Raw genomic sequence first — 20,312 nt, 5'->3', positions numbered from 1 at the left:
GGCATCCATCCACGTGTCCTGCACTACAGCCTGTCGTGTCCTTGCAGGCATTGAGCTAATCACCGCGTTCTATGGCTGTTTGTACGCTGGCTGCATCCCCGTGACCGTGAGACCACCTCATGCTCAGAGCCTCACTGCTACTCTGCCCACTGTGCGAATGATCGTGGAAGTGAGTAACGGGGCTGTGGCTGAGAGCGGGGCTGGAGCGCTCTTGCTTTGGCCGCTCGGACTCGAGTGGTTAACACAGCTCTCCAAACTCCCATGCTGTTTACGTGACAGCAGTGATTGAAGCATGCCTTATAACTGAAGGACAGTGTTTTCATTCGTAAAAGGCACGAGAGATATACCTCTCCTTATGTGGCAAGGCGAATTGCTATGAAACAGGTTGGTTTTGAGAGATACTAACATGATGTTAGCACTTAAAATTTCACATTGACACTCCTTAGTGCTGGGCAAGTGCGGATCCTGCTCTTAGTTACCTTCCAAGCCCAGTAAGCAGGAAAGGATGCCTCCCCGTTATAACCATGGGGAGAAAGCTACATCTAGACTGTGTAATGTTCTCACCTGCTCTAAAGGTCTTGACGTGGTTATTCACATTTTAGTCGGCTTTTGGGGTTTTAGTGAAGGAAGAATAGAGAGCAGTGTTGAGAAAGCCAAAGAAATTAATGCGAGTTTGTTAGGGGAAGCTGGCTACAGATGGTGAAATACACTCTCTGAACATCAGCTCTTGCAATGGCGGTGCCACTGGGACATGCTTTTGTCTGTCTTTTTTTTTAGTAACTGTTTATCTTTTCAGGTCAGCAAAGCTGCCTGTATTCTCACAACCCAGACCTTAATGAGACTACTGAAATCCAGGGAGGCGGCTGCTGCTGTAGATGTGAAAACCTGGCCAACCATCATTGACACAGGTGCGGTCCATGGGCTAAAAGACTTTTTGAAGTTCAGTGTAGGCGTTACCATTGACTTCCAAAGGGACTGCCCCCCACTTCAGGTGCTAACTGGATGGCTCTTAAGAATTTGTTTCAATATTTAGAAAAACAATCCAAGATACGAGCTAGGTTTGGCCTTGTTTACTGACGTCTCTTCTGCATTTGTTGAGCTACGCGTGGAAGATAATTTTACCGAAAAGCCATGTTGCAGACAACTCTTAATTTCCTTAAGACAAGAGCGAGTTGGTCTCTTCTCCCTTTTCCTGAGAACAAATAATTTTCTACATGGGAAAATTTGGCAAGGATCTTGTCATATACTAGTCTGTCTCTTTTGGAAAGAGAATTAATAGAAAGCTTAATTGTCCATCTCCAGGCTTTTTGAAAGTTGTGTTCTCCTTTCAAATACCAGTTCAGTAATCAAAAATTAACCACGTTTGTTCCTTTCTTGTACAGATGACTTGCCCAGGAAGCGGCTGTCTCAGATCTACAAGCCACCTACGCCTGAAATGTTAGCATATCTAGATTTTAGTGTTTCCACAACAGGCATGCTTACAGGAGTAAAGGTACAGTAAAATGGTTTTAGAAGTCGGGGGTTTTGGTGTCTTGTCTTCGGCTGATACTCTGAACCACCTCTCCCCTCGACCACCACCAAAGCTGGCTCTTGTAGCTTAAATAAAGACCATGCTTTTCTTCCAATAAAGCCGTGGATTCGCTGCAGACATTGCAGTGTGATTGTGCTGAAGAATTAGTTCTGCAGTGTAGGAAGACGGGCCTCTACAGTGGGCATCGGGAATTCTGCTGCTGCCTCCCACTGGAGAGCAGAGCGCGATGCGAGCAGCATAGCTGTGAGCTTCTGCTTTCCCCCCACCGAGAGCAGAACAGGAATGCAGTTGACAGAGAAGAGGGTAAGAAACTAAAAAAAATGAAAGCCTTAGACTGTCATTAATGATCAGCTCAGTGTTTGCAGTCCGAGATGCCTAAAGCTTTTAAGCAATAGCAATGGGTATCGCTGTCTGTGGTTTACTGTGGCTCAGAGGGTTCTGCAGTGCTCTGCCTCTGCTGTGGAAGATAAAGGAAGAAGAAATGTAGTTCATGGAGAAGTGTTATCAAGGCAAAGCTATCTTTATTCTTACCTGCCTGTCTTGATGAAGTCCTATTTTGATGTCCATGAATTTCAGCACAGTTTCTCTGTTGCTTGTGTTGCAGATGTCCCACGCAGCAGTGAGTGGCCTTTGCAGGGCAATCAAGCTTCAGTGTGAGCTCTACTCCTCTCGGCAGATTGCAATTTGTCTTGACCCCTATTGTGGACTAGGTTTTGTGCTCTGGTGCCTTTGCAGGTATGGCTTTGAGGGGAAAAAGGAAAAGAGTAATTCTTGGCTGGTTAGAAATGGGAAATGGCAATCCACGTCTTTTATCTGCTGTAATTACAGACAGATTATGTTGATATTGCCAAAATGACTAATTTACAGTAAGGGGAGAATTTGTCTTTGAACTGACAATAATACGTTCCCTTTTCCTGCGGATTAGCAAGATGTTATCCTATCTTGATTATGCATATTTGTGCTGCCAAATATTACTGGCTCCAGAATGTTTCTCTTGCCTTTCTTCCTTGATTATATGTTGCAGTAAGGGAGTTTTCATTCTGTAGACTGTGTGGTTGAGCCAGTTCTCTTCCTTCACTCTGACAGTGCGTGTGCACGTTTGTGTGTGTATAAATTGTTATTCTGGTCCAGTAAGTTGTATTTTTAAAACGGTGTTGCTGCAGAAGGTGGGCATTGGAGCTATTATCAGTTTGCCTCAGATGCAGAGTCCCACAACCTGCTTTTGGTCTAGCAGGAATGTAACGTGAAAATACAGTGAATACTAATTTAAAGATAACCACATGCTACACAAAAATGTTTTCTTTCTTAATGTTCTTCACAGTGTGTATTCTGGACACCAGTCAATTTTAATTCCTCCTATGGAGCTGGAATCCAATCTTTTTCTCTGGTTATCTACTGTCAGCCAGTATAAAATAAGGGACACTTTCTGTTCCTATTCAGTCATGGAACTGTGCACAAAGGGACTTGGAAACCAAGTTGAAATGTTAAAGGTAAGAAATGTTTCCTGAATGTCAAGTTACATAAATTAAGAAAACTGTGGTAGTAAAGCAAAGCGATACGATTGTTAAATACAAGAGCTTACATGGTGCACAAGTCCCCAGTCCACAACTTGCTCAAAAAGCAAAAGCAACAAAAAAATGTTTGCAGCCCCAGGAAATGAAAAGGGTTGAAATTGAGTAGGGCGTCTGTGTTGCAGCGTGGGCAGCCCGTTGCCAGTGAGTGTCAGAGACTGCTGGGCAAGCCCTGAAGAGAGGATGCCAGCAGCAGAATGCTATGCAGAAGAATTGCTTATATAACAGCCTGCAGTGGAGGCTCAGACCGGCACATGATGTAAAGCACGCATGTTAGGCCATTTGCTAAAAAGAGGTGTTTTCTCCTTGGAGATGAGAGGAGGGAAAAAAAAATAGCTACATAAAACGCTTGAGGTGGCTTTTTGCATAGGGTTTACCGAAATAGCGTGCTCCATCTAGGAGATTAAGGGTCAGCCTTGTTCTGCTGGTGGTGCAGAGTTCTGAAGGTGTCTGCTTTGGGGTGTGCCACCAGTTAAACAGAATAAGGCACGGATTTGAACAACTGGCTAGTGCTGTTCAGTGCATTCGTGATCATGTCTAGAAATAACAATGGATTCTGGTCCCACTTTTGTTGAAGACACAGCGTAATCCCAGTAAATGACTTTACTCTCACTTGGTTTGGTTTCCATCTATATAAATAGTGAATAACAGATGTAATCTTAGCTGAAAAGCACTGCAGAAGCACGTGATGCTACGTTCTGTAGCAGAGGAAGAAGCACCGTTAACGCGTATTTTGTTCTAGCAGTATTTCTAGGCTCTGGTCAGATGCGTTTTATAATTACAAATAGAAGCTGAAAAGAGGAAATAACTTGAACACAGGTGACGTGCGGAAACAGACTCCACAACCCGTTAGGTTGTAAAGTAGGTATGTTTATTCAGCGCTGGGCAGCACGGGGGGTCATCCCGCCAAAGTCGTGCGCGCCCACGTGGTGGCTTGTCCTGGATTTATATGACTAAGTGTTACATATACGTAAGGTTTCCCAATACACCTAGACATATGCATGACCTCTTCTCGCTTCGTATTAAAATTAGCCCCCAGAGGTTATTTCCATAAACCCCCCCCAACTGCGCTTGCGCGGTGCCTCCTGGTGGTGGTCGCGGGGGGCCGTGGGGATGAAGGCTGAGGACTCTTCTTCGTGACTGCTAGTAAGCCCTTGTTCTTGCGCAGACTCAGTTGCTCCTTGACTCTGGTCCAAACTGCAGGGTCGGTTTCAGCTGGTTTTTGGGACAAGTTTCTGTTCTTATCAGGAACTGTCCTTCGCTGAGAGACTGCAAGACTCCTTACTTCAATAGTTTTTTGTATAATAGTTACAACTTTTATAGTTACACTCTAAAGCCCCTTTTCAGTCCCCCCTTTTCTATACAGTTAGTAAATTGTTTTACTATATTTTATTTTAATATAATGTTCCTTTATCTAATATCTTCTCAAGATATTTGTTAGATTCAAGTTTTTGTCGAAGTTGATTCTTTTTCCATTCGCTGTAGGAATCCCTTGTGCTCTGGAAATACCACCAAGCACACCGAATTATTACACACAGGGCCATAGACAGAATTGCAATTATAATTGTCACAATAAACAATTGTTTCAACCATGCCAAGTTTGGTAACCAAGATGTTAGTTTTTCTATTAAGTCACTAAATCCCCAAGATGTGTTATCTTGGGCCGCTTCATGCAAGATTTTGTTTTTTTCCCAAATTTGAGATAAATCTTTTTCAATCCTTTTGTCTTGGTTAACATAGGTACGGCAATGTTCACCAAGAACTGTACACAAACCTCCTTCTTTAGCGAAAAGCAAATCCAGCCCTAACCTGTTTTGTAGTGTTACTTGTCTTACGGAAGAAATTTCTTTCTGTAGAGCCGTGCGCGCATCAGCTGTAGCATTATTAATAATTTGCATTGTAGCTGAAATGTTAACTAAAGCTTTTTCTAATTCACTAACTCCTAACCATGGAAGAAACCACCTCGCAAAGCTATGAAACCTGGTTGGCCTTGTTATTAAAGGGTTCAGTCTTTTCTTGATTGGATGGGTTACAGGTCTCATATAGGTTCATAATAAGCCAAGCGTGCGTAAACTGGTTAAGTCTTGTGCAATAGTAACGTTAGGAACTATAGTCCCTACAGCACATTGGCCCTTCCACCCTAAAGGCAATACCTTATATCCCCACTTCCCACAGATCCGATACCATCCCTGACCTACAGGAGTTGGCCAGCCTTTGGGGGTATTGCTGGTATTTTTCCGAGTCTGCTTGCTATTCCACATATTTGCACCTCCATACTTGATGTAACTAGTGCAATTGGAGTAGGCCCCAACAAAATTCGAAATTCCACAACGTCTGTCTGTGCTATTCCCTCCTGTATTCTGGGTGGTGTTTTCTAGGTAGCATCTCTGGACACAAGGTACTCCTTCAGCCTCGTTCCAGAGTAGGCTTAAATCTGTCTGCCATTCGAGATTCTTTTTTGGTATCTCTGTATGCTCGGGGAGGGATATATCGTTAAAGGCATTAACTATCTCCGAAAAATTGGGAAAAATGGTAGCGACCACGGGGTGGCCATGTCTTGCGTTTGTGGGCAAGTGTGAGCAAATCCAGCAGTCAGACCAATTTATGGCACTCGCAATTTTGTCATGTAGCTGCAAAAAGGTATTACTCTCCCATGCCCCCAGTCTTCTTATTAGGTTTACAATCAGCGTCATGACAAGGTAAGCTTTCCTTGCTGTACTTGCGCGACTTTCCATGGAGATTTAGGTGCTTTCTTCACTCTGGTGTGATGTATCCAGGCACTCTGCTCTTTGGTTTTGATCGCGGTGAAGGAAGTAAGGAGCACTTGGAAAGGTCCTTCCCACTGTGGCTTCAAGGTTTTTTCTGCAAGAGACCTTACATAGACACAATCTCCAGGTTGAATGTTATGTACAGGTCCATCTAAACCTCTACTTCGAGTCCCGACCACATGTTTTTCAATTTTGTTGAGTTGTTTGCTTAATGCTATCATGTAAGAGGTTATAATTTCATCCCCAGCCTGTGTGGACATCCCTTTCTGTATTCCATAGGGTCGTCCATACAAGATTTCAAAAGGGCTCAGTCCTTCTTTTGCTCTCGGCCTAGTTCGTCTGCGCAAGAGAGCCAAAGGGAGAGACTGAGGCCAGGCCAAATTAGTCTCCTGTCCCAATTTCACAATTTGCTTTTGATTAAGTGGTTCATTTTTTCTACTTGGCCGCTCGACTGAGGGCGATACGGGGTGTGAAGCTGCCAATCTGTGCCCAAATAGCGGCTAATTTGTTGTACTACTTTTGAGATAAAATGTGGTCCTCTGTCAGAGGATACGGTTGCTGGAACCTCAAAACGTGGTATTATCTCTTGCATTAATATTCTAGTTACCTCCCGAGCCTTGGCTGTCCTGGTAGGGAATGCTTCTGGCCAACCTGAAAAAGTGTCAGTTAATACTAGCAAATACCTATATCCCCCTTTTCTGGGGAGTTTCGAGAAATCTATCTACCAATTTTGACCTGGAACATTTCCTTTGCTGATATTTCCAAATTTCACGTGGTTTTCTACTTTTGGGTTGTTCTTTAAGCATACTTCACATCTATTAACTACAGTTTTTAGAGTCTGATATAAATTTCTAGCTACAATTTGAGAGTTGTATAAGGCTTCAGTTCCCCAGTGGGTTTTGTTGTGCTCTGTTTTTATAAGTTACCATAATATGCTAAAGAGAACTATTTATTATTCTGTTATCTATCTTTCAACAGTGCCCATCCTGATGGGCTGATTTCAGCTCCTAAGTTAGCGATCAGCTTTTGATCCTTTTCATCATATTCAATTGTTTCAGGTAGCGGCAAAGATTTTTCAGGATTTATACTTAATACCTCACCTTGTTTCGCAGCTTGCCTTGCCTCGTAATCAGCCAATTTATTTCCCACTTCCCTGTCAGTGTTACCTTTCTGATGTCCTTTGCAGTGCATAATTGCCACTGCTGATGGAAGTTGTACAGCATAAATTATATCAGCATGCTTTATACCTTTCCCTTGAGCAGTCAAGAGTCCTCATTCCTTCCAAATTGCTCCATGGGCGTGGGCTACACCCAAGGCATATTTTGAATCCATCCATTTACTCGCAGCCCTTCGGCCAGCTCCAACGCTCTCGCTAGGGCAATTATTTCAGCTCGTTGTGCAGATGTGCCCTTAGGGAGTGACTTTGCTTCCACCAGTCGGTCTGTGGTGGTTACAGCACATCCTGCCATTCGAACTCCGTTCTTTACGAAACTGCTCCCATATACCACCTTCGGTCGGCTTCCTCCAGCAGCTCCTCCTTCAAGTCTGCTCTGCTCGCATATACAGTTTCAATAGTTTCTATACTATCATGCACGACAGTCTCCATTTCCTGTTTATTGCTTATGACTTCTGTATCATCTAAAACAGAGGTTACAGTGTGGGAAGTGTACACAATCATCTTTTGTCCCAAAGTAAATTTTCGAGCTTCTTGGATAATCAAAACAACGACAGCCACTGCCCGAAGGCATCCCGGCCATCCTTTGCTTGCTTCATCCAATTGTTTAGAGAAGTATGCTACAGCTCGTTTATAAGGACCCAGCTTCTGGGCCAGAATTCCCAGAGCCACTCCTTGCCTTTCATACGAGAACAGCCAGAGAGGTTTTGTTACATCTGGTAGGCCCAAAGCTGGAGCCTTCATTAGCTCCAATTTCAGTTCCTTGCAACCATAATCAGCACCAACCTGTCATGCCCAAAAAGGTTCGAGGCTCTTTTACCGTGGTCAGTTTTGGAGTCCTGCAGATAGCTTCCTTTCGGTCATTCCCAAGCTGTCTTTGTCCCTTAGAAATCACGAATCCCAGGTATATCACTTCCTTCTCCAGGATTTGGGCTTTCTGTAATGAGACTTGATAACCACTTAATCCCAGAAAATTGAACAAGCTTACAAGTCCATTCCTTACACTTTTCATCCTTTTCTGTGGCTATTAAGATACCATCCACATATTGCAAAAGAATCCCATTTCCTGGGGGCCTCTCCCAGGTCTCCAGTTCCTTAGCTAATTGATTTCTAATAATGGTAGGGCTGTTTTTAAATCCTTGGGGTGGCACTGTCCAGGTCAGTTGGGTTTTTCGTCCTGTATCAGGGTTTTCCCATTCAAAGGCAAATAAATTGTGGCTTTCTGGAGCCAAAGTAAGGCAAAAGAATGCATCCTTTAAGTCTAACACAGTAAACCATTCATAGGTTTCTTTTAAACCAGTCAGCAGAGGATATGGGTTTGCTACTGCTAGATACAAATCTTCACCTATTTGGTTTATTGCCCGCAAATCTTGCGCCAATCGATAAGTTTTGCCGTCAGGCTTTTTGACAGGCAGAATGGGAGTGTTATATTCTGAAGAGCATTCAATTAATAGTCCAAATTTTATAAACTCTTCTATAATATTTTTTTTTACCCCCCCGCCTATCTTCCAATTTCAAGGGGTATTGCTTTATCTTAACAGGTCGTGCCCCTTCTTTGAGTTTAACAACAACCAATTCAGCATTTTTAGCCTTTCCAGGTATTCCTGAGGCCCACGCTCCTGGGTATACCTGGTCTTTTATTTCTTGTATAATACTACTTCTTTAATGTGGGGTTCAGTAAGAACCAAACTTAAAATTTCAATGTGATTTTCATCTGGTATTTTAAATTCAATTTCCCCATTTCTAAATTTTATTTTGGTCTAATAGGTCCCTCCCCAGTAACGGTCTAGGAGCCTTAGGCAGGTAGAGAAATTTGTGAATCCCCACACTCTTCCCAATTCTAAATTTTAATGGAAAAAAGCCTTTTCAACCTGCCCGGTTGCTCTCACATCATTAACATTTTGTTTAACAAAGTGTGAACCCCGTCAATCATTCTCTTGTACTTTTGCCACAGTCTTCAAATTACGTGTCTGCTGGGGGCATTCTTTTTCCAGTGTCTGAACCCTTTACAATAAGCGCATTGATTATATCTCAAACTACCCCTTCCTCTACTGTTCATTCCTCTCCCTATTTGCCCGGTTCCTCCTGTTTGCATTCTTTCCAAATTTTGCTGAGCTAGCGCAGCCACTATCTCTTTTCCCAGTTTCTTTTTGTCCTCCCCCTCCCTACTCCGATATACTCTCTACGCTTCCTCCAGCGACTTTCTAAATTCCTTTTATCTGGTTCCTTAAGTTTCTGAAGTTTCTTTCTGATATCGTTAGTGGATTGTCCCAAAACCAGATACACCAGCTGCTGTGTGGCGGCTTCTGACTCTGGTTCCGTAGTAGTAAATCTTCTCACAGCAGCCCGTAAGCGATCTAAAAGCTCCGTGGGCGTTTCAGTCTGCCCCTGCTTGATAGCATACAGCGCCGACCAGTTACCTGCCTCTGGGCTACATGAGCTCGGGCTGCCTTTAATACAAGCTGCTTCTCAGGTTCAGTCATAGCATCTAATATAAGATCCACATCTTTGCAATCCGGGTCCAAATTCTTAGTAATCCACTCAAACCTTTTCGCAGCCCCACTTGGGTCCTCCCTGTACCTCTTCACTGCATCCTTCCACTTATCCACATCATCCATCTGGAAAGGCACTCTTCTTCCGCCTTTCCGGGTTTCTCTTTCACCTTCAAACACCTCTGTCCAACACTACATGCTGAACAACACCGCTTCAACTTCCCTAACTCTTCCTGATTTTTCCTTTTCCAAAGCCAACACCATGGGATCTTGGGGAGCAAAATTAAAACCACAATCATTCTGCCACTCAGCGTGATTTCGGAGGGTGCGTCCCATTTTCCCTCCCTCCTTAAAAATAACAGCAGTTGCAGCAAGACATTTTACTTCATCATCTAATTTATACAATGGCCATCACTGATTACAATACTTAATTAGAGTTTTCTTCTTCACATTTCCTCCAGGAGGACCCCTATGTCCTTCCAGTGATATAAAATGCAACCTAATGGAGATTTCTTTGGTATCTCTTTACTTTGCTGTGACCCTCCCATTTTATTGGTCCCAGTTCTCTCCTGTATTCCCACAGTATCTTAACAGTTAGTTCCACCGTCCACACTTTACCACTTAGAGGGTTACAGAATTACTGTTTTACATCCTTACAACCTTTTCCTTTCGCTTCGTCCGTCTCCGGCCGTTTTCCTCGCGGGACAACGAAACCGCGGATCAGGACTCCACACTCACTTCACAGCGATGCTGTGTCTCAAACACACAGACACACAAATTTTCATACAATATATACAACACATACAATGCACGCAATTCATACAATACATATAGTATATGCAGTACCCGGGTAGATGATACAGATAATTATCACTCCAGTTGATATCCCTTCAGCAGCTGCAAAGATTTAAATAATTTTTGTGAGAGGTCCGCTTGCCCTTCTCCTGCTTCTTATACGGTCATTAGCAGGTCCGTCCTGGCTCCCGAGCCTGGGATGCAGCGGTCACCTCAGATTTGCTCGATCTACCCCCAAGATCGTTAGCGGCCGCTCTATCGGTCAGCAAATCTCCTTGGCCGCTCTATCGGCCAGGGTACCCTCCTCCCCTACGGGGACTGTGCTGCATGCCAGACGTCTCTGCGCGATGTACCAGCAGCCCCGGCCAAGCGTACGACTTGCTGGCTCTTCTTGTTAAACACGCCGTTTAACCCGCGGCTTCAGGAGGCGGTTGTCTGCTCCCGCGGTGAGCGGCTGGCAGCGGAGGCTCCTCCGAGGAAGGTGCTCGGGGCGCGCCTAGGGGCATCCGCTCCGCAGTCGGTCCCGCGGTCGAGCAGAGACTCTCCTGCCTGGCTCGCCAAACTGACGTGCGGAAACAGACTCCACAACCCGTTAGGTTGTAAAGTAGGTATGTTTATTCAGCGCTGGGCAGCACGGGGGGTCATCCCGCCAAAGTCGTGCGCGCCCACGTGGTGGCTTGTCCTGGATTTATACGACTAAGTGTTACATATACATAAGGTTTCCCAATACCCCTAGACATATGCATGACCTGTTCTCGCTTCGTATTAAAATTAGCCCCCAGAGGTTATTTCCATAAACCCCCCCCAACTGCGCTTGCGCGGTGCCTCCTGGTGGTGGTCGCGGGGGGCCGTGGGGATGAAGGCTGAGGACTCTTCTTCGTGACTGCTAGTAAGCCCTTGTTCTTGCGCAGACTCAGTTGCTCCTTGACTCTGGTCCAAACTGCAGGGTCGGTTTCAGCTGGTTTCTGGGACACGTTTCTGTTCTTATCAGGAACTGTCCTTCGCTGAGAGACTGCAAGACTCCTTACTTCAATAGTTTTTTGTATAATAGTTACAACTTTTATAGTTACACTCTGTAGCCCCTTTTCACAGGAACAGGGTTTGTCCTGCATTTCTCGAGTGATTTCTTTGGGATTCCAGGGATAGAAAGCAAATGTCACTTCTTGTGAGCGGACAGATCTTGGTGCGGCGTGGCAGAGGTAATCAATATATACAGTCCTTTGCACCTATTTGTGTCTTTTCCAGGCACGAGGAATTAATCTGTCCTGTGTCCGGACTTGTGTGGTAGTTGCAGAGGAACGGCCGCGAGTTTCTCTCACTCATTCCTTCTCCAAACTCTTCAAAGACATTGGCCTGTCGTCTCGTGCTGTGAGCACCACCTTCGGATCCCGAGTCAACGTTGCTATCTGTTTACAGGTAACGCCAGTGCTTTCTAGTGCACGTGTTGTCACTGGCGTCAGATTTCCAGATTCCGTTGCGTTCTGAATCCGCAGACTTCCTAATCTGCACGTGCTTCTGCGTTAGCGTAGCCCAACATCTGCTTTGTAGAGAACAGCTGGCGCAAGATTTAAGCAGCTTCTCTTGTTTTCATCTGCCAGATTATATCACAGATGCTCAAAACAACTGAAACATGACATTAGAGAACCGTTTATTTCCATGTAAACAATGACTGGTTGCCCCAGGGCTGCTAGCTGAGAGTGCTTGGGCGGTCTCCCCAGCAGCTCCCCCCTCCCCAGAGATGCATCCCACACTGGCGTCACACTGGTATGGAGAGAAAATAGCCCGTTTGCTGAAGTGTTTCCCTTAGTGCAACCGCAGAGGTGGGGAAATGTGAATATGAATTTTGCTGCCAGTAAGAAACCCCTGGAAACGTTCCTGAGCTCAGGCAGAAGTTACCCTGACTTCTGTAGAGACATTAATTTTTTTCAAAAATGTTAACTCTTCAGGGAACGTCTGGGCCCGATCCCACCACGGTGTATGTAGATCTGAAATCCTTGAGACATGACAGGTACAGTAAGTTTACTTAAACTTATGAAATAACTCTATATAAAATGTTGTAATGTTACTGAGCTATCACACCTCTCAGTAGATTTCAGCTCTTTTTTTCCCTGACAATATTTTCTTTACCTTCAGAGTACGTCTGGTGGAAAGGGGGGCTCCGCAAAGCCTGCTGCTTTCAGAATCCGGGAAGGTAACTTCACGTTATTACCTGGCAGGGCACACGGCATCTGGTGACCACCCTTTTGGTTTTATGCCCCTTACGATGCAGATGCGTAGCTAGGAAAGGTAGTCTTGTGGCGTGGTATGAGAAGAGGTGACAGCTGGTTACGCTGTTCCTCTGGAAAGTTAGTTTGATTTATAATAAAGTGTCTGTTGATTTAGGAGCATGCTTTGCTGAAACAATCGGGTTTCTGTTTACAGTAAATGAACCATATCAGAAGTGTCTGCTGTCGTATCCTTGAAATCAGCATGCGTTTGAGATTTACTGTAGCTCTTATTCCCTTCTTCAAATGGATCAACAAAAAGATGCTTCCCAGTAGTTTTGAACATTGGACTCTTCAAAGTCAAGGTCTAGCAACGTTTACAGGCCTAGAATCCCCTACCTATGTGGCTCTTGAGTCACGAAATACATTCATACCGTTAGCGTGCTTCAGTGTACGTGTCCTAGCATGTGTTGTACCTGTTTGCAGTGGCTGTGGGTGACAGCATGCCTTTCGGAGGTGAATGACCAGCCTTTGTATTTTAGTTGTGCATGAAGATAATTCACATACGGGTTACCTGTTCCTTCTTGTGATCTGTAGATTTTACCTGGAGTCAAAGTAGTCATTGTTAATCCCGAGACAAAAGGGCCTCTTGGAGACTCTCATCTTGGGGAGGTAAGCGCAGATTTCGCTATTTGGGTAGCCTCTGTTGTCTGCTGCTTGAGCTGTATTCTCTCTGTTCGATTATGTAAGTTGCCGGGCGACAGTTTGCGAGTGGTAATGCTCGCAGGCCTTTTTAAGCTGAATTCTTGCTGGAGTGTTCAGAATTTGGGTGTGCTATTTTACTGTCAAGTTTAAAGAAAAAGAAAGCCTACTGGAAAGGAAGGCTTGTTCCACTCTAAATCTTGCATAACTGGCTTCCAAATAATCTAATTTACATTTTGCTTTCCTTATCTTGACTACACACCAGTATATTTGATCTGTGTTGATAGATAATTCTCAATTTTTGGACTTCACGTGTTATAAAAATCCGCAGCTTATTTACTCAGTTAATCCTCAGCTTACAGCTATTAGGAGAGTAGGTCTGCAAGACGCATTTTTAAGATTCTACGGGATATTTGGAGGTTTGAGCTAAATGCAAAACATTTTTGGATCTGGAAAATCTTAGATAAAAGGAGAATCTTCTTGTTACAGTTTGTTACCTGCTTCATTTTCATACTCCAGCGATGCTCTGGTTCCGTAGTGTGCAGATCTGACTGTTTTCCCACTTCCTGTACAGATTTGGGTTAACAGCCCCCACACGGCCAGTGGCTACTATACCATCTATGACAATGAAACCCTGCAAGCTGATCATTTCAACACCCGTCTGAGCTTTGGCGATGCTGCTCAGACACTTTGGGCTCGGACTGGATACCTCGGGTTTGTTCGTCGGACAGAGCTCACAGCTGCCAGTGGAGGTATGGCAGAAATTAGTCTTCATCTTTTAAATGAAGATGGCAGAAATTAGTCTTCGTCTTTTAAATGAAGATGAAGAGTTTTTTCTTTCGTACTATGCAGCGAATAAGTCCTGATCCACGTGTCTGGATGCAAGAGACACTTTGTTTTATCTAAATTCCATTTATTGTCTGCCATTTTCTGTTTTCATGCTATGCGTACGCTTCATTTCCCATCTCTCCTCTCCAGAGCGCCATGATGCACTGTATGTCGTTGGAGCACTGGATGAAACTTTGGAACTGAGGGGACTGCGTTACCATCCGATCGATATTGAGACTTCTGTATCTCGAACGCACAGAAGCATTGCTGAATGGTAAAACGGCTGCGAAAAACGAGTTCATCCTAACCTAGCTGAAATGTAGCAATGTTTATGCAAAGATGCAGGATTTGACAGAAAAAAAATACATAAGGCAAATTCAGATACTGTTTTGTGTTACCATCAGCAAGTCATGCACCTCATTTCCCATCTGTAGAGCAGAGTAATACTGGGCTGACTGACTCAATGTTTTCTCACGAGCCTTAATTCAAAATAGAAATGATGATTTCCTGCTCTGTGGTGTAAAGAACCATTTATATTTGAGTCAGTGAAGGCAGCACTGAGTTCGTATTTCACACTAGGTAATACTGAGGTATGTTTGAACGGATCTTTGCCACATCTTGGAGTTAGGTCGCTTGGAAATGCAGCCCAAAGCAGGTGGTAAACTCCATCTAAGGATAAAGAATTGTAAATTTTGTATCTTTGTGAAAATAACTGGGTTTTCTGTTTGGTTTTTTTTTTTTCTTTTTAACTTTTAGTGCTGTATTCACATGGACCAACCTGCTCGTGGTCGTCGTGGAGCTGTGTGGCTGTGAACAGGAGGCCCTGGATTTAGTTCCTCTGGTTACAAATGTGGTTCTGGAAGAACATTACCTAATTGTGGGAGTGGTGGTGGTAGTGGATCCCGGAGTTATTCCTATCAATTCCAGGGGAGAGAAACAGCGAATGCATCTCCGCGACAGTTTTCTAGCTGATCAGTTAGACCCCATATATGTAGCCTATAACATGTAACATGTACGGGGGAGGCGATGTTCAGAAGCTTTGCGGGACCACTGAATGACAAAGGGTGGCTATAGAAACGAAGCTGGTGAAAATTACTAATACTTGATATAAAGTTTGAGATTGCTGCCATATTCCCTTCATCTCATCCTGTGGTATTAAGATCACATTAACTACCAACGGACAAAAGGAAATGTGGTAGACAATGGAAAACATTTGTAACAGTTTACTGAAATATTAGCTTTATAGAAAATGCAAATTGACAAGTGTGTGAGCTACAAAATTCCTAAGGCCTTTACAGTAGTGTTACTTTTTTCATCGGTTGTACATATTTGTATTTTTATCTAATACTGTTTTAGGATTCTATAAGGGGAGGGTTTATTTAGTTAAGATAATAAACTATTAAGAAAAGGGTCATCAGAGTTCTGCAGTTCCCTACTATATAATGTACTTTGCATCTGTACTGTAGCTATTCATTCCACGGGATCACACAACTTATTTAAAATTGTGCCATGACCAAATCAATAACTTACGGAATCTAAGAGTTACTTATTCATATAGATATTTCTTGAATTTAAAAAGAATTTTGCCTATATTTTAAATATGTAAATATTATTATACATAATTCACTTAGATAGAAAATTAACTTGGATAATGATGACAGCTGAAGGTAGACATTTTTAAGGACACGTAACCTTTCTGGTCCTTAGCATAATTACATTTGGTTAGACAACTAATGTGAGATACACACATCTTTCACAAGCTTTCTTATTTCGGGATGTAGTCTTTTATTGCTGGCCAGAAGTGTGTCATAGCACGTAGAAACCTATGATTTCAAGGCACATCTTTCTAAAGAGGCTGAATTTAAACGGTAACGTGGAATTTGGTGGAAATCGCAGTGCAACTCCAAAATGCTTAACTGAAAGGGTGCGCCTGAGCGACAGCCTCTGCCTCCACCCCCTGTGACACCTGGTGCTTACAGGGAAAAAACCCCTTTCGACTGGCACACAGTTGAATTCGCTGTTTGTGCAGTTCATTGTTCCATTCGGTTCCCTCTGGGTAGAGCAAGAAATATTGCAAATAGGCTTTAACGTAAACTGGGAGGCAACAACTCGGTTTTCCTCAAAGCGTTCACTAGAAAGAATTAGATAATTCTGGGTTTTAAGTTGGATGCAATTTTTCTTTTACAGGAGGAGGCACAAAAATGAGGCAGAGCAATTCTGGTAAACACATCGTTAAACAACTTCGTGAAAATTCATAGCCCAGCTTTCAAAATAGTGTGTCAGTTTTCACATTAGTAAATGTAAAGAAACAGAAGCCTTAGAGTAGCAGGGATAAGCTCTTGCTGTTAGGAAGCAATTGCACACCGGGCTGAGGGAGAGACGGTGTTCAAGCTTTGACTCAAAATTACCTTTCTTTCATCTATTACTTAATAATCTGTTAAGAACAAATAAATTCCTATGGGTGTTAAGAAAATAAGATTTTGGAAGCAATGAGAGCTGATGCCAGATACTGCAACAGGTTTTTTTGAGTCAAGCGTGGTATACAGTGTAAATAAACTTGTTATTAGAATGTTCCAGATTACCTCATTCAAAGTTTTTAGGCAGTTTTTAAAAGGCTTATAGTATGAACTCTGAAGATCCTGTGGCAGTTATCGGAGCAGAACCCGGTGTATCTGTAAGCACACCGGTCTTGGCCTTGAAAATCTCCTGATGCATTTTGTTAGTTCTTCACTGAAGAAGGCAAGAGTATTAAAATTCAGATAAGAAGTTCTGAATGATATTTTTGAAAAATATTTGGTGGGGGAATAGATTTAGAAACTGCAAGTTGTTATGTCAAGTCCCGATGTAAGAGTTCTTTGCAAGTGCTTCGGTTTACAGGTGTGCACTTCTGAGCAATTCCGTTTCCGTGTCTCCAGCAGTAGTAAGCCAGCACCGCAGATGCGATTTTCCTGGTCTTGTGCTGCTGCCTGGGTGTGCAGGGTTGTTCTGGTAGCAGTGGGGATACTCTCTGCTTTCTTAAGATGTGCATCCTAAAATACCTGTGCATGAAGTCCTTAACATATTTAGTTTTAACAAATTGGCTGCAAAGTGAGGCAAGTGCCAGGTGTAACTGTGACTGATGCAGCTGCTGCTGCAACTTATGTAGGGTGCGAAGTGCACAAAGTTGTTCTCCGCTTGCAGCCAGCGAAGTCTTGTTATTACATGTTACGCATCGCGCTATTTCTCATGTTCTCTTGCACAGCAAAGTGCTTGCAGTACAGCTTCACTTCGTTGTTGCCCATTTCAGAAAAAATTGTGGTGGTCTCGACCTTTTTCTTACTCAAAGCTTTAGATAAATTGTTTCAAGAAATACTTTATTTGTGGATTTTAAGTACTCTTCTAGGAGTCTCTTTATTTTTAATCGCAATTTTTCAGAAATAAAAAATGCACGTATTATTTTGATCAAAGATTCCCAGTATGTGGCAGATCGACTTTCTGAAATGGCATTTTTGAATGACGTACTGGATTATTTTGATTTTTTTTTTTTTTGCTTGGTTTTTATTTGGCTAGGTGCATTGATAGGTTCTTACAGTTTGGGGTTTTATCTTGCAAGTTTACTGTGTGCTCTTAATCTTCATTCTGGCATGTTACATTTCTCTGTGTCGGAGAACTGTAAGTTTACAGTCCTGCCCCTAGAATGAGATAACATTCCATTCTCCGCGGCCAGTAAGTGACACAGAGCAGCTGGCCAGTCCTGACTTTATTGAATGCTTTTGTCCATGTTTGGCACAGTGAAAAGCAATGTACTGGAGAGGAGGAAACAAGGAGCTGTGAATTGGAAGCCCCGATTCTAGCTCCGGCTCTGCTAACGGCTTGCCACAAGACCTTCAACGGGTCATTTCACTCCTTCGGTTTCCTCATCTGTAGGTGAGGCCATTACCTAATCCTCACAACATCCCTGTGAGGTAACTAACTGTACAGCACTAAGTGCTAAGTATTTTTTCATTGCTAGCCTCTTTGAGGTTGGGGTCAGTTTGTTCTTCCAAACTGATAAAATGATTATTGGGTTGTCGTGGGAGGGCTGTGAAAAGATGTGACCGTTTTGCTTTGCAACGGTTGCTCGGTATCTTTCCGTAGGAGAACAGACTGAGATACTTAACTTCAGCAAATGGCAGGGCCACTGATGTGCGTGTTCAGGTTCAGAGTTGGATGCTTTTCCGTAACAGCTGAATCGAGCGCCGAGTCCCAAGAAGCAGGCTCTCCGCGCCAGTTTGACTCTGCAGCTTGGCCGGTTGCAGAAGGCAAATCACTTCCTACTGTTGTCCATCCGATTCCAAGCTAACAGCTGCAGTGAAACTTCAAAACTAGGAATTCTTAACACTTTGAACTCAAGTATTTTGTATGTCTTACTGTTTACGAATATTCCCTAAGCAAAATGTGTGGCTACAGGTAATTTCAAGTCCTTTTTTGTTAAAATTTGCACTGCATTTCTGATTTAAATAAATGTAACTAAGATGTGTCATACTAACTGTCCTAAAAATGACGTTGTAAAAACGAGATAAGTTTTAGCCCCAAATGCAATTTTTCTTTAATTTCTGTCAACCTATTTACCATTGTCAAATTCAGACTACAGCATTATGTAATTATGTACAAAGTTTTTATTTATTTAAAATTAGATTAGATATACATTTTTAAATTTAACATCTGGCTGGACAGTGTTCCATTAACGCATTGATTGTGTTTCCTTTGTCTTGTGTTAATAAATATTGATGCCTGATTGCTGGCTTAGTCCTTCATCTGCTGTTTCTCCAAAGGAATTTTTTTGTCCTTTTTTGTCTTGAGGAAGCAAGCACTGGTCAGCATTTTTCCTGGTGAGAGGGAGAACTTGTAAGTATTTCTGCAATCTGTTACATCACTTGGATATAGAAATGTAGGAGACCGAAGCTGAGAGCCGAGCCCCCCGCGCTGCCGTGGCGGGACAGAGCGGCCCTGTACCCGCAGCAGCCGCCCGTTTCGCGTTTGAAATCAGAGTTACAACCGAGCGCGCTCGCCGAGGATGCACTAGGTGCGGTTTTAAGCACGACCTACCTGTATTTCAGATTTTCCTGTAGTATTAAATACTCTTTATTCAGTTTCTGGTTAGGATTCAGGACTGGGCTGTTTCATTTTGAACTGCAGTTCAGTGAGGGAAGCGCGACTCAAACCCGTGCGATTCCCAGCAAGCTGCGAGGGGTTTTGTCCTCGGGAGGGCTAAAGCAGCTGTGTAAGGCGCTGTGTGAGCGGATGGAGGAGAAACTGTGGTGGCATTTGAGACTTAACACTGGATAATCTCTGCTGTCCAAAACCAACCATGGCGTTTTTATGAAGATCTATTTTAAATATTCATAAATGTGAGCATATCGTTTAGTACCAGTGAGGATGTGATTAGCAATAGAATCTAACACCAGCTACCGTCTATGCGCGTACCTGTCAATGGTTGTGTGTTTCTGGTTTAGAATATACTTAGACACATTATTTCCTACAAATGATGAGTAGCAATTTCACCGTGGTTTCTTTTGAAAACATTTCATTTTTAGTAAGTCTTTCCTGTATTTTAAAATTATTTGCTTAATATTGGGGAAACCACTTTTAAACAAACAAAAAAACCCGCTAACTAACTTTGAATTGTTATATTACCCAAGTCAATAAATGGAAATAAATCATGCATCTGCTAGTATTGATTAGTTTGACTTTACAGGGATGAAGGGCTTGGTAAACCAAGTTTAGGAAAGGAAAACTAAAAGAAAACAAACATTGAAAACTGCAAACGAAATAATGTGAGAGTTCTATGAAGCAGCAAGAAAAAAAAGAATATATATTACACTAACGCTTTAACCAAAACCCTTTCCAATGTCATCTTTTACAGTTTGTGTTAGGACAACAGTCGGGATGCTAAAAATCGGGGGGAAAGGTTTCCATTCGTGCTGGTGATTAGCTGGAGGTTACAGGTTTTACAGGAAGCACTGACTCTGCGTGCTGTGAGCAGAACCCCTGTGAAGAGGGGCTCTCGCCCCTTACTGCTGCTCCCCATCTTCGTTAACTTTTAATTCAGAAAAGCAATTAGCCCCGCCCTGCCCGCCTGTGAGGAACCGCAGCCAAAATCCTCCCCCCTCCCTTTACGTTTGACCTTTGTTTAGTCCAAAGCAGCCACTCTGCGATGCCTGAAATTCCTTTTCACTAATACAGCTGCTCTAAAGATTAAAAATAAAAGCGAGGCCCCCGCGCTGGA

The 20,312-nt window shown here is 43.1% G+C and overlaps 1 protein-coding gene and 1 long non-coding RNA gene across 10 annotated transcripts in view; one reads left to right on the top strand and one right to left on the bottom strand.

Moving 5' to 3' along the window:
• DIP2B (DIP2 acetate--CoA ligase B (putative)) overlaps window positions 1-18,840 on the top strand; it is a 77,039-nt gene extending 58,199 nt beyond the window's left edge. For 6 of the 9 annotated variants that reach the window (XM_087770998.1, XM_087770996.1, XM_087770997.1 and 3 more), the window contains 12 exons: window positions 48-169; window positions 797-908; window positions 1,383-1,492; window positions 2,136-2,266; window positions 2,853-3,021; window positions 11,577-11,747; window positions 12,278-12,339; window positions 12,465-12,522; window positions 13,133-13,207; window positions 13,812-13,989; window positions 14,216-14,339; window positions 14,822-18,840. In XM_087770998.1, the coding sequence (XP_087627124.1) occupies window positions 48-169; window positions 797-908; window positions 1,383-1,492; window positions 2,136-2,266; window positions 2,853-3,021; window positions 11,577-11,747; window positions 12,278-12,339; window positions 12,465-12,522; window positions 13,133-13,207; window positions 13,812-13,989; window positions 14,216-14,339; window positions 14,822-15,074 (1,565 nt within the window). In that variant the 3' untranslated portion in view covers window positions 15,075-18,840. Of the gene's footprint in view, window positions 1-47; window positions 170-796; window positions 909-1,382; window positions 1,493-2,135; window positions 2,267-2,852; window positions 3,022-11,576; window positions 11,748-12,277; window positions 12,340-12,464; window positions 12,523-13,077; window positions 13,208-13,811; window positions 13,990-14,215; window positions 14,340-14,821 lie in introns of those variants that run through there. The other 3 variants (XR_015707723.1, XM_087771001.1, XM_087771000.1) reach the window with 3 other exon arrangements.
• Window positions 17,294-20,197, bottom strand: LOC148053964 (uncharacterized). Its single transcript, XR_015707738.1, has 2 exons — window positions 19,133-20,197; window positions 17,294-18,912 (listed from the first exon to the last, which is right to left on the bottom strand). It is a non-coding gene; the product is annotated as an uncharacterized LOC148053964 (long non-coding RNA).
• Window positions 20,198-20,312: the final 115 nt, after the last annotated feature.

This window comes from Nipponia nippon, unplaced genomic scaffold, assembly GCF_047370975.1.
Source record: "Nipponia nippon isolate SJK-2023a ecotype South Korea unplaced genomic scaffold, ASM4737097v1 scaffold_35, whole genome shotgun sequence".
In the NCBI taxonomy this organism is placed as follows: Eukaryota; Metazoa; Chordata; class Aves; order Pelecaniformes; family Threskiornithidae; genus Nipponia; species Nipponia nippon.
Note: the sequence above shows the minus strand (reverse complement) of the source record. Positions and strands in the feature narration are given on the sequence as shown.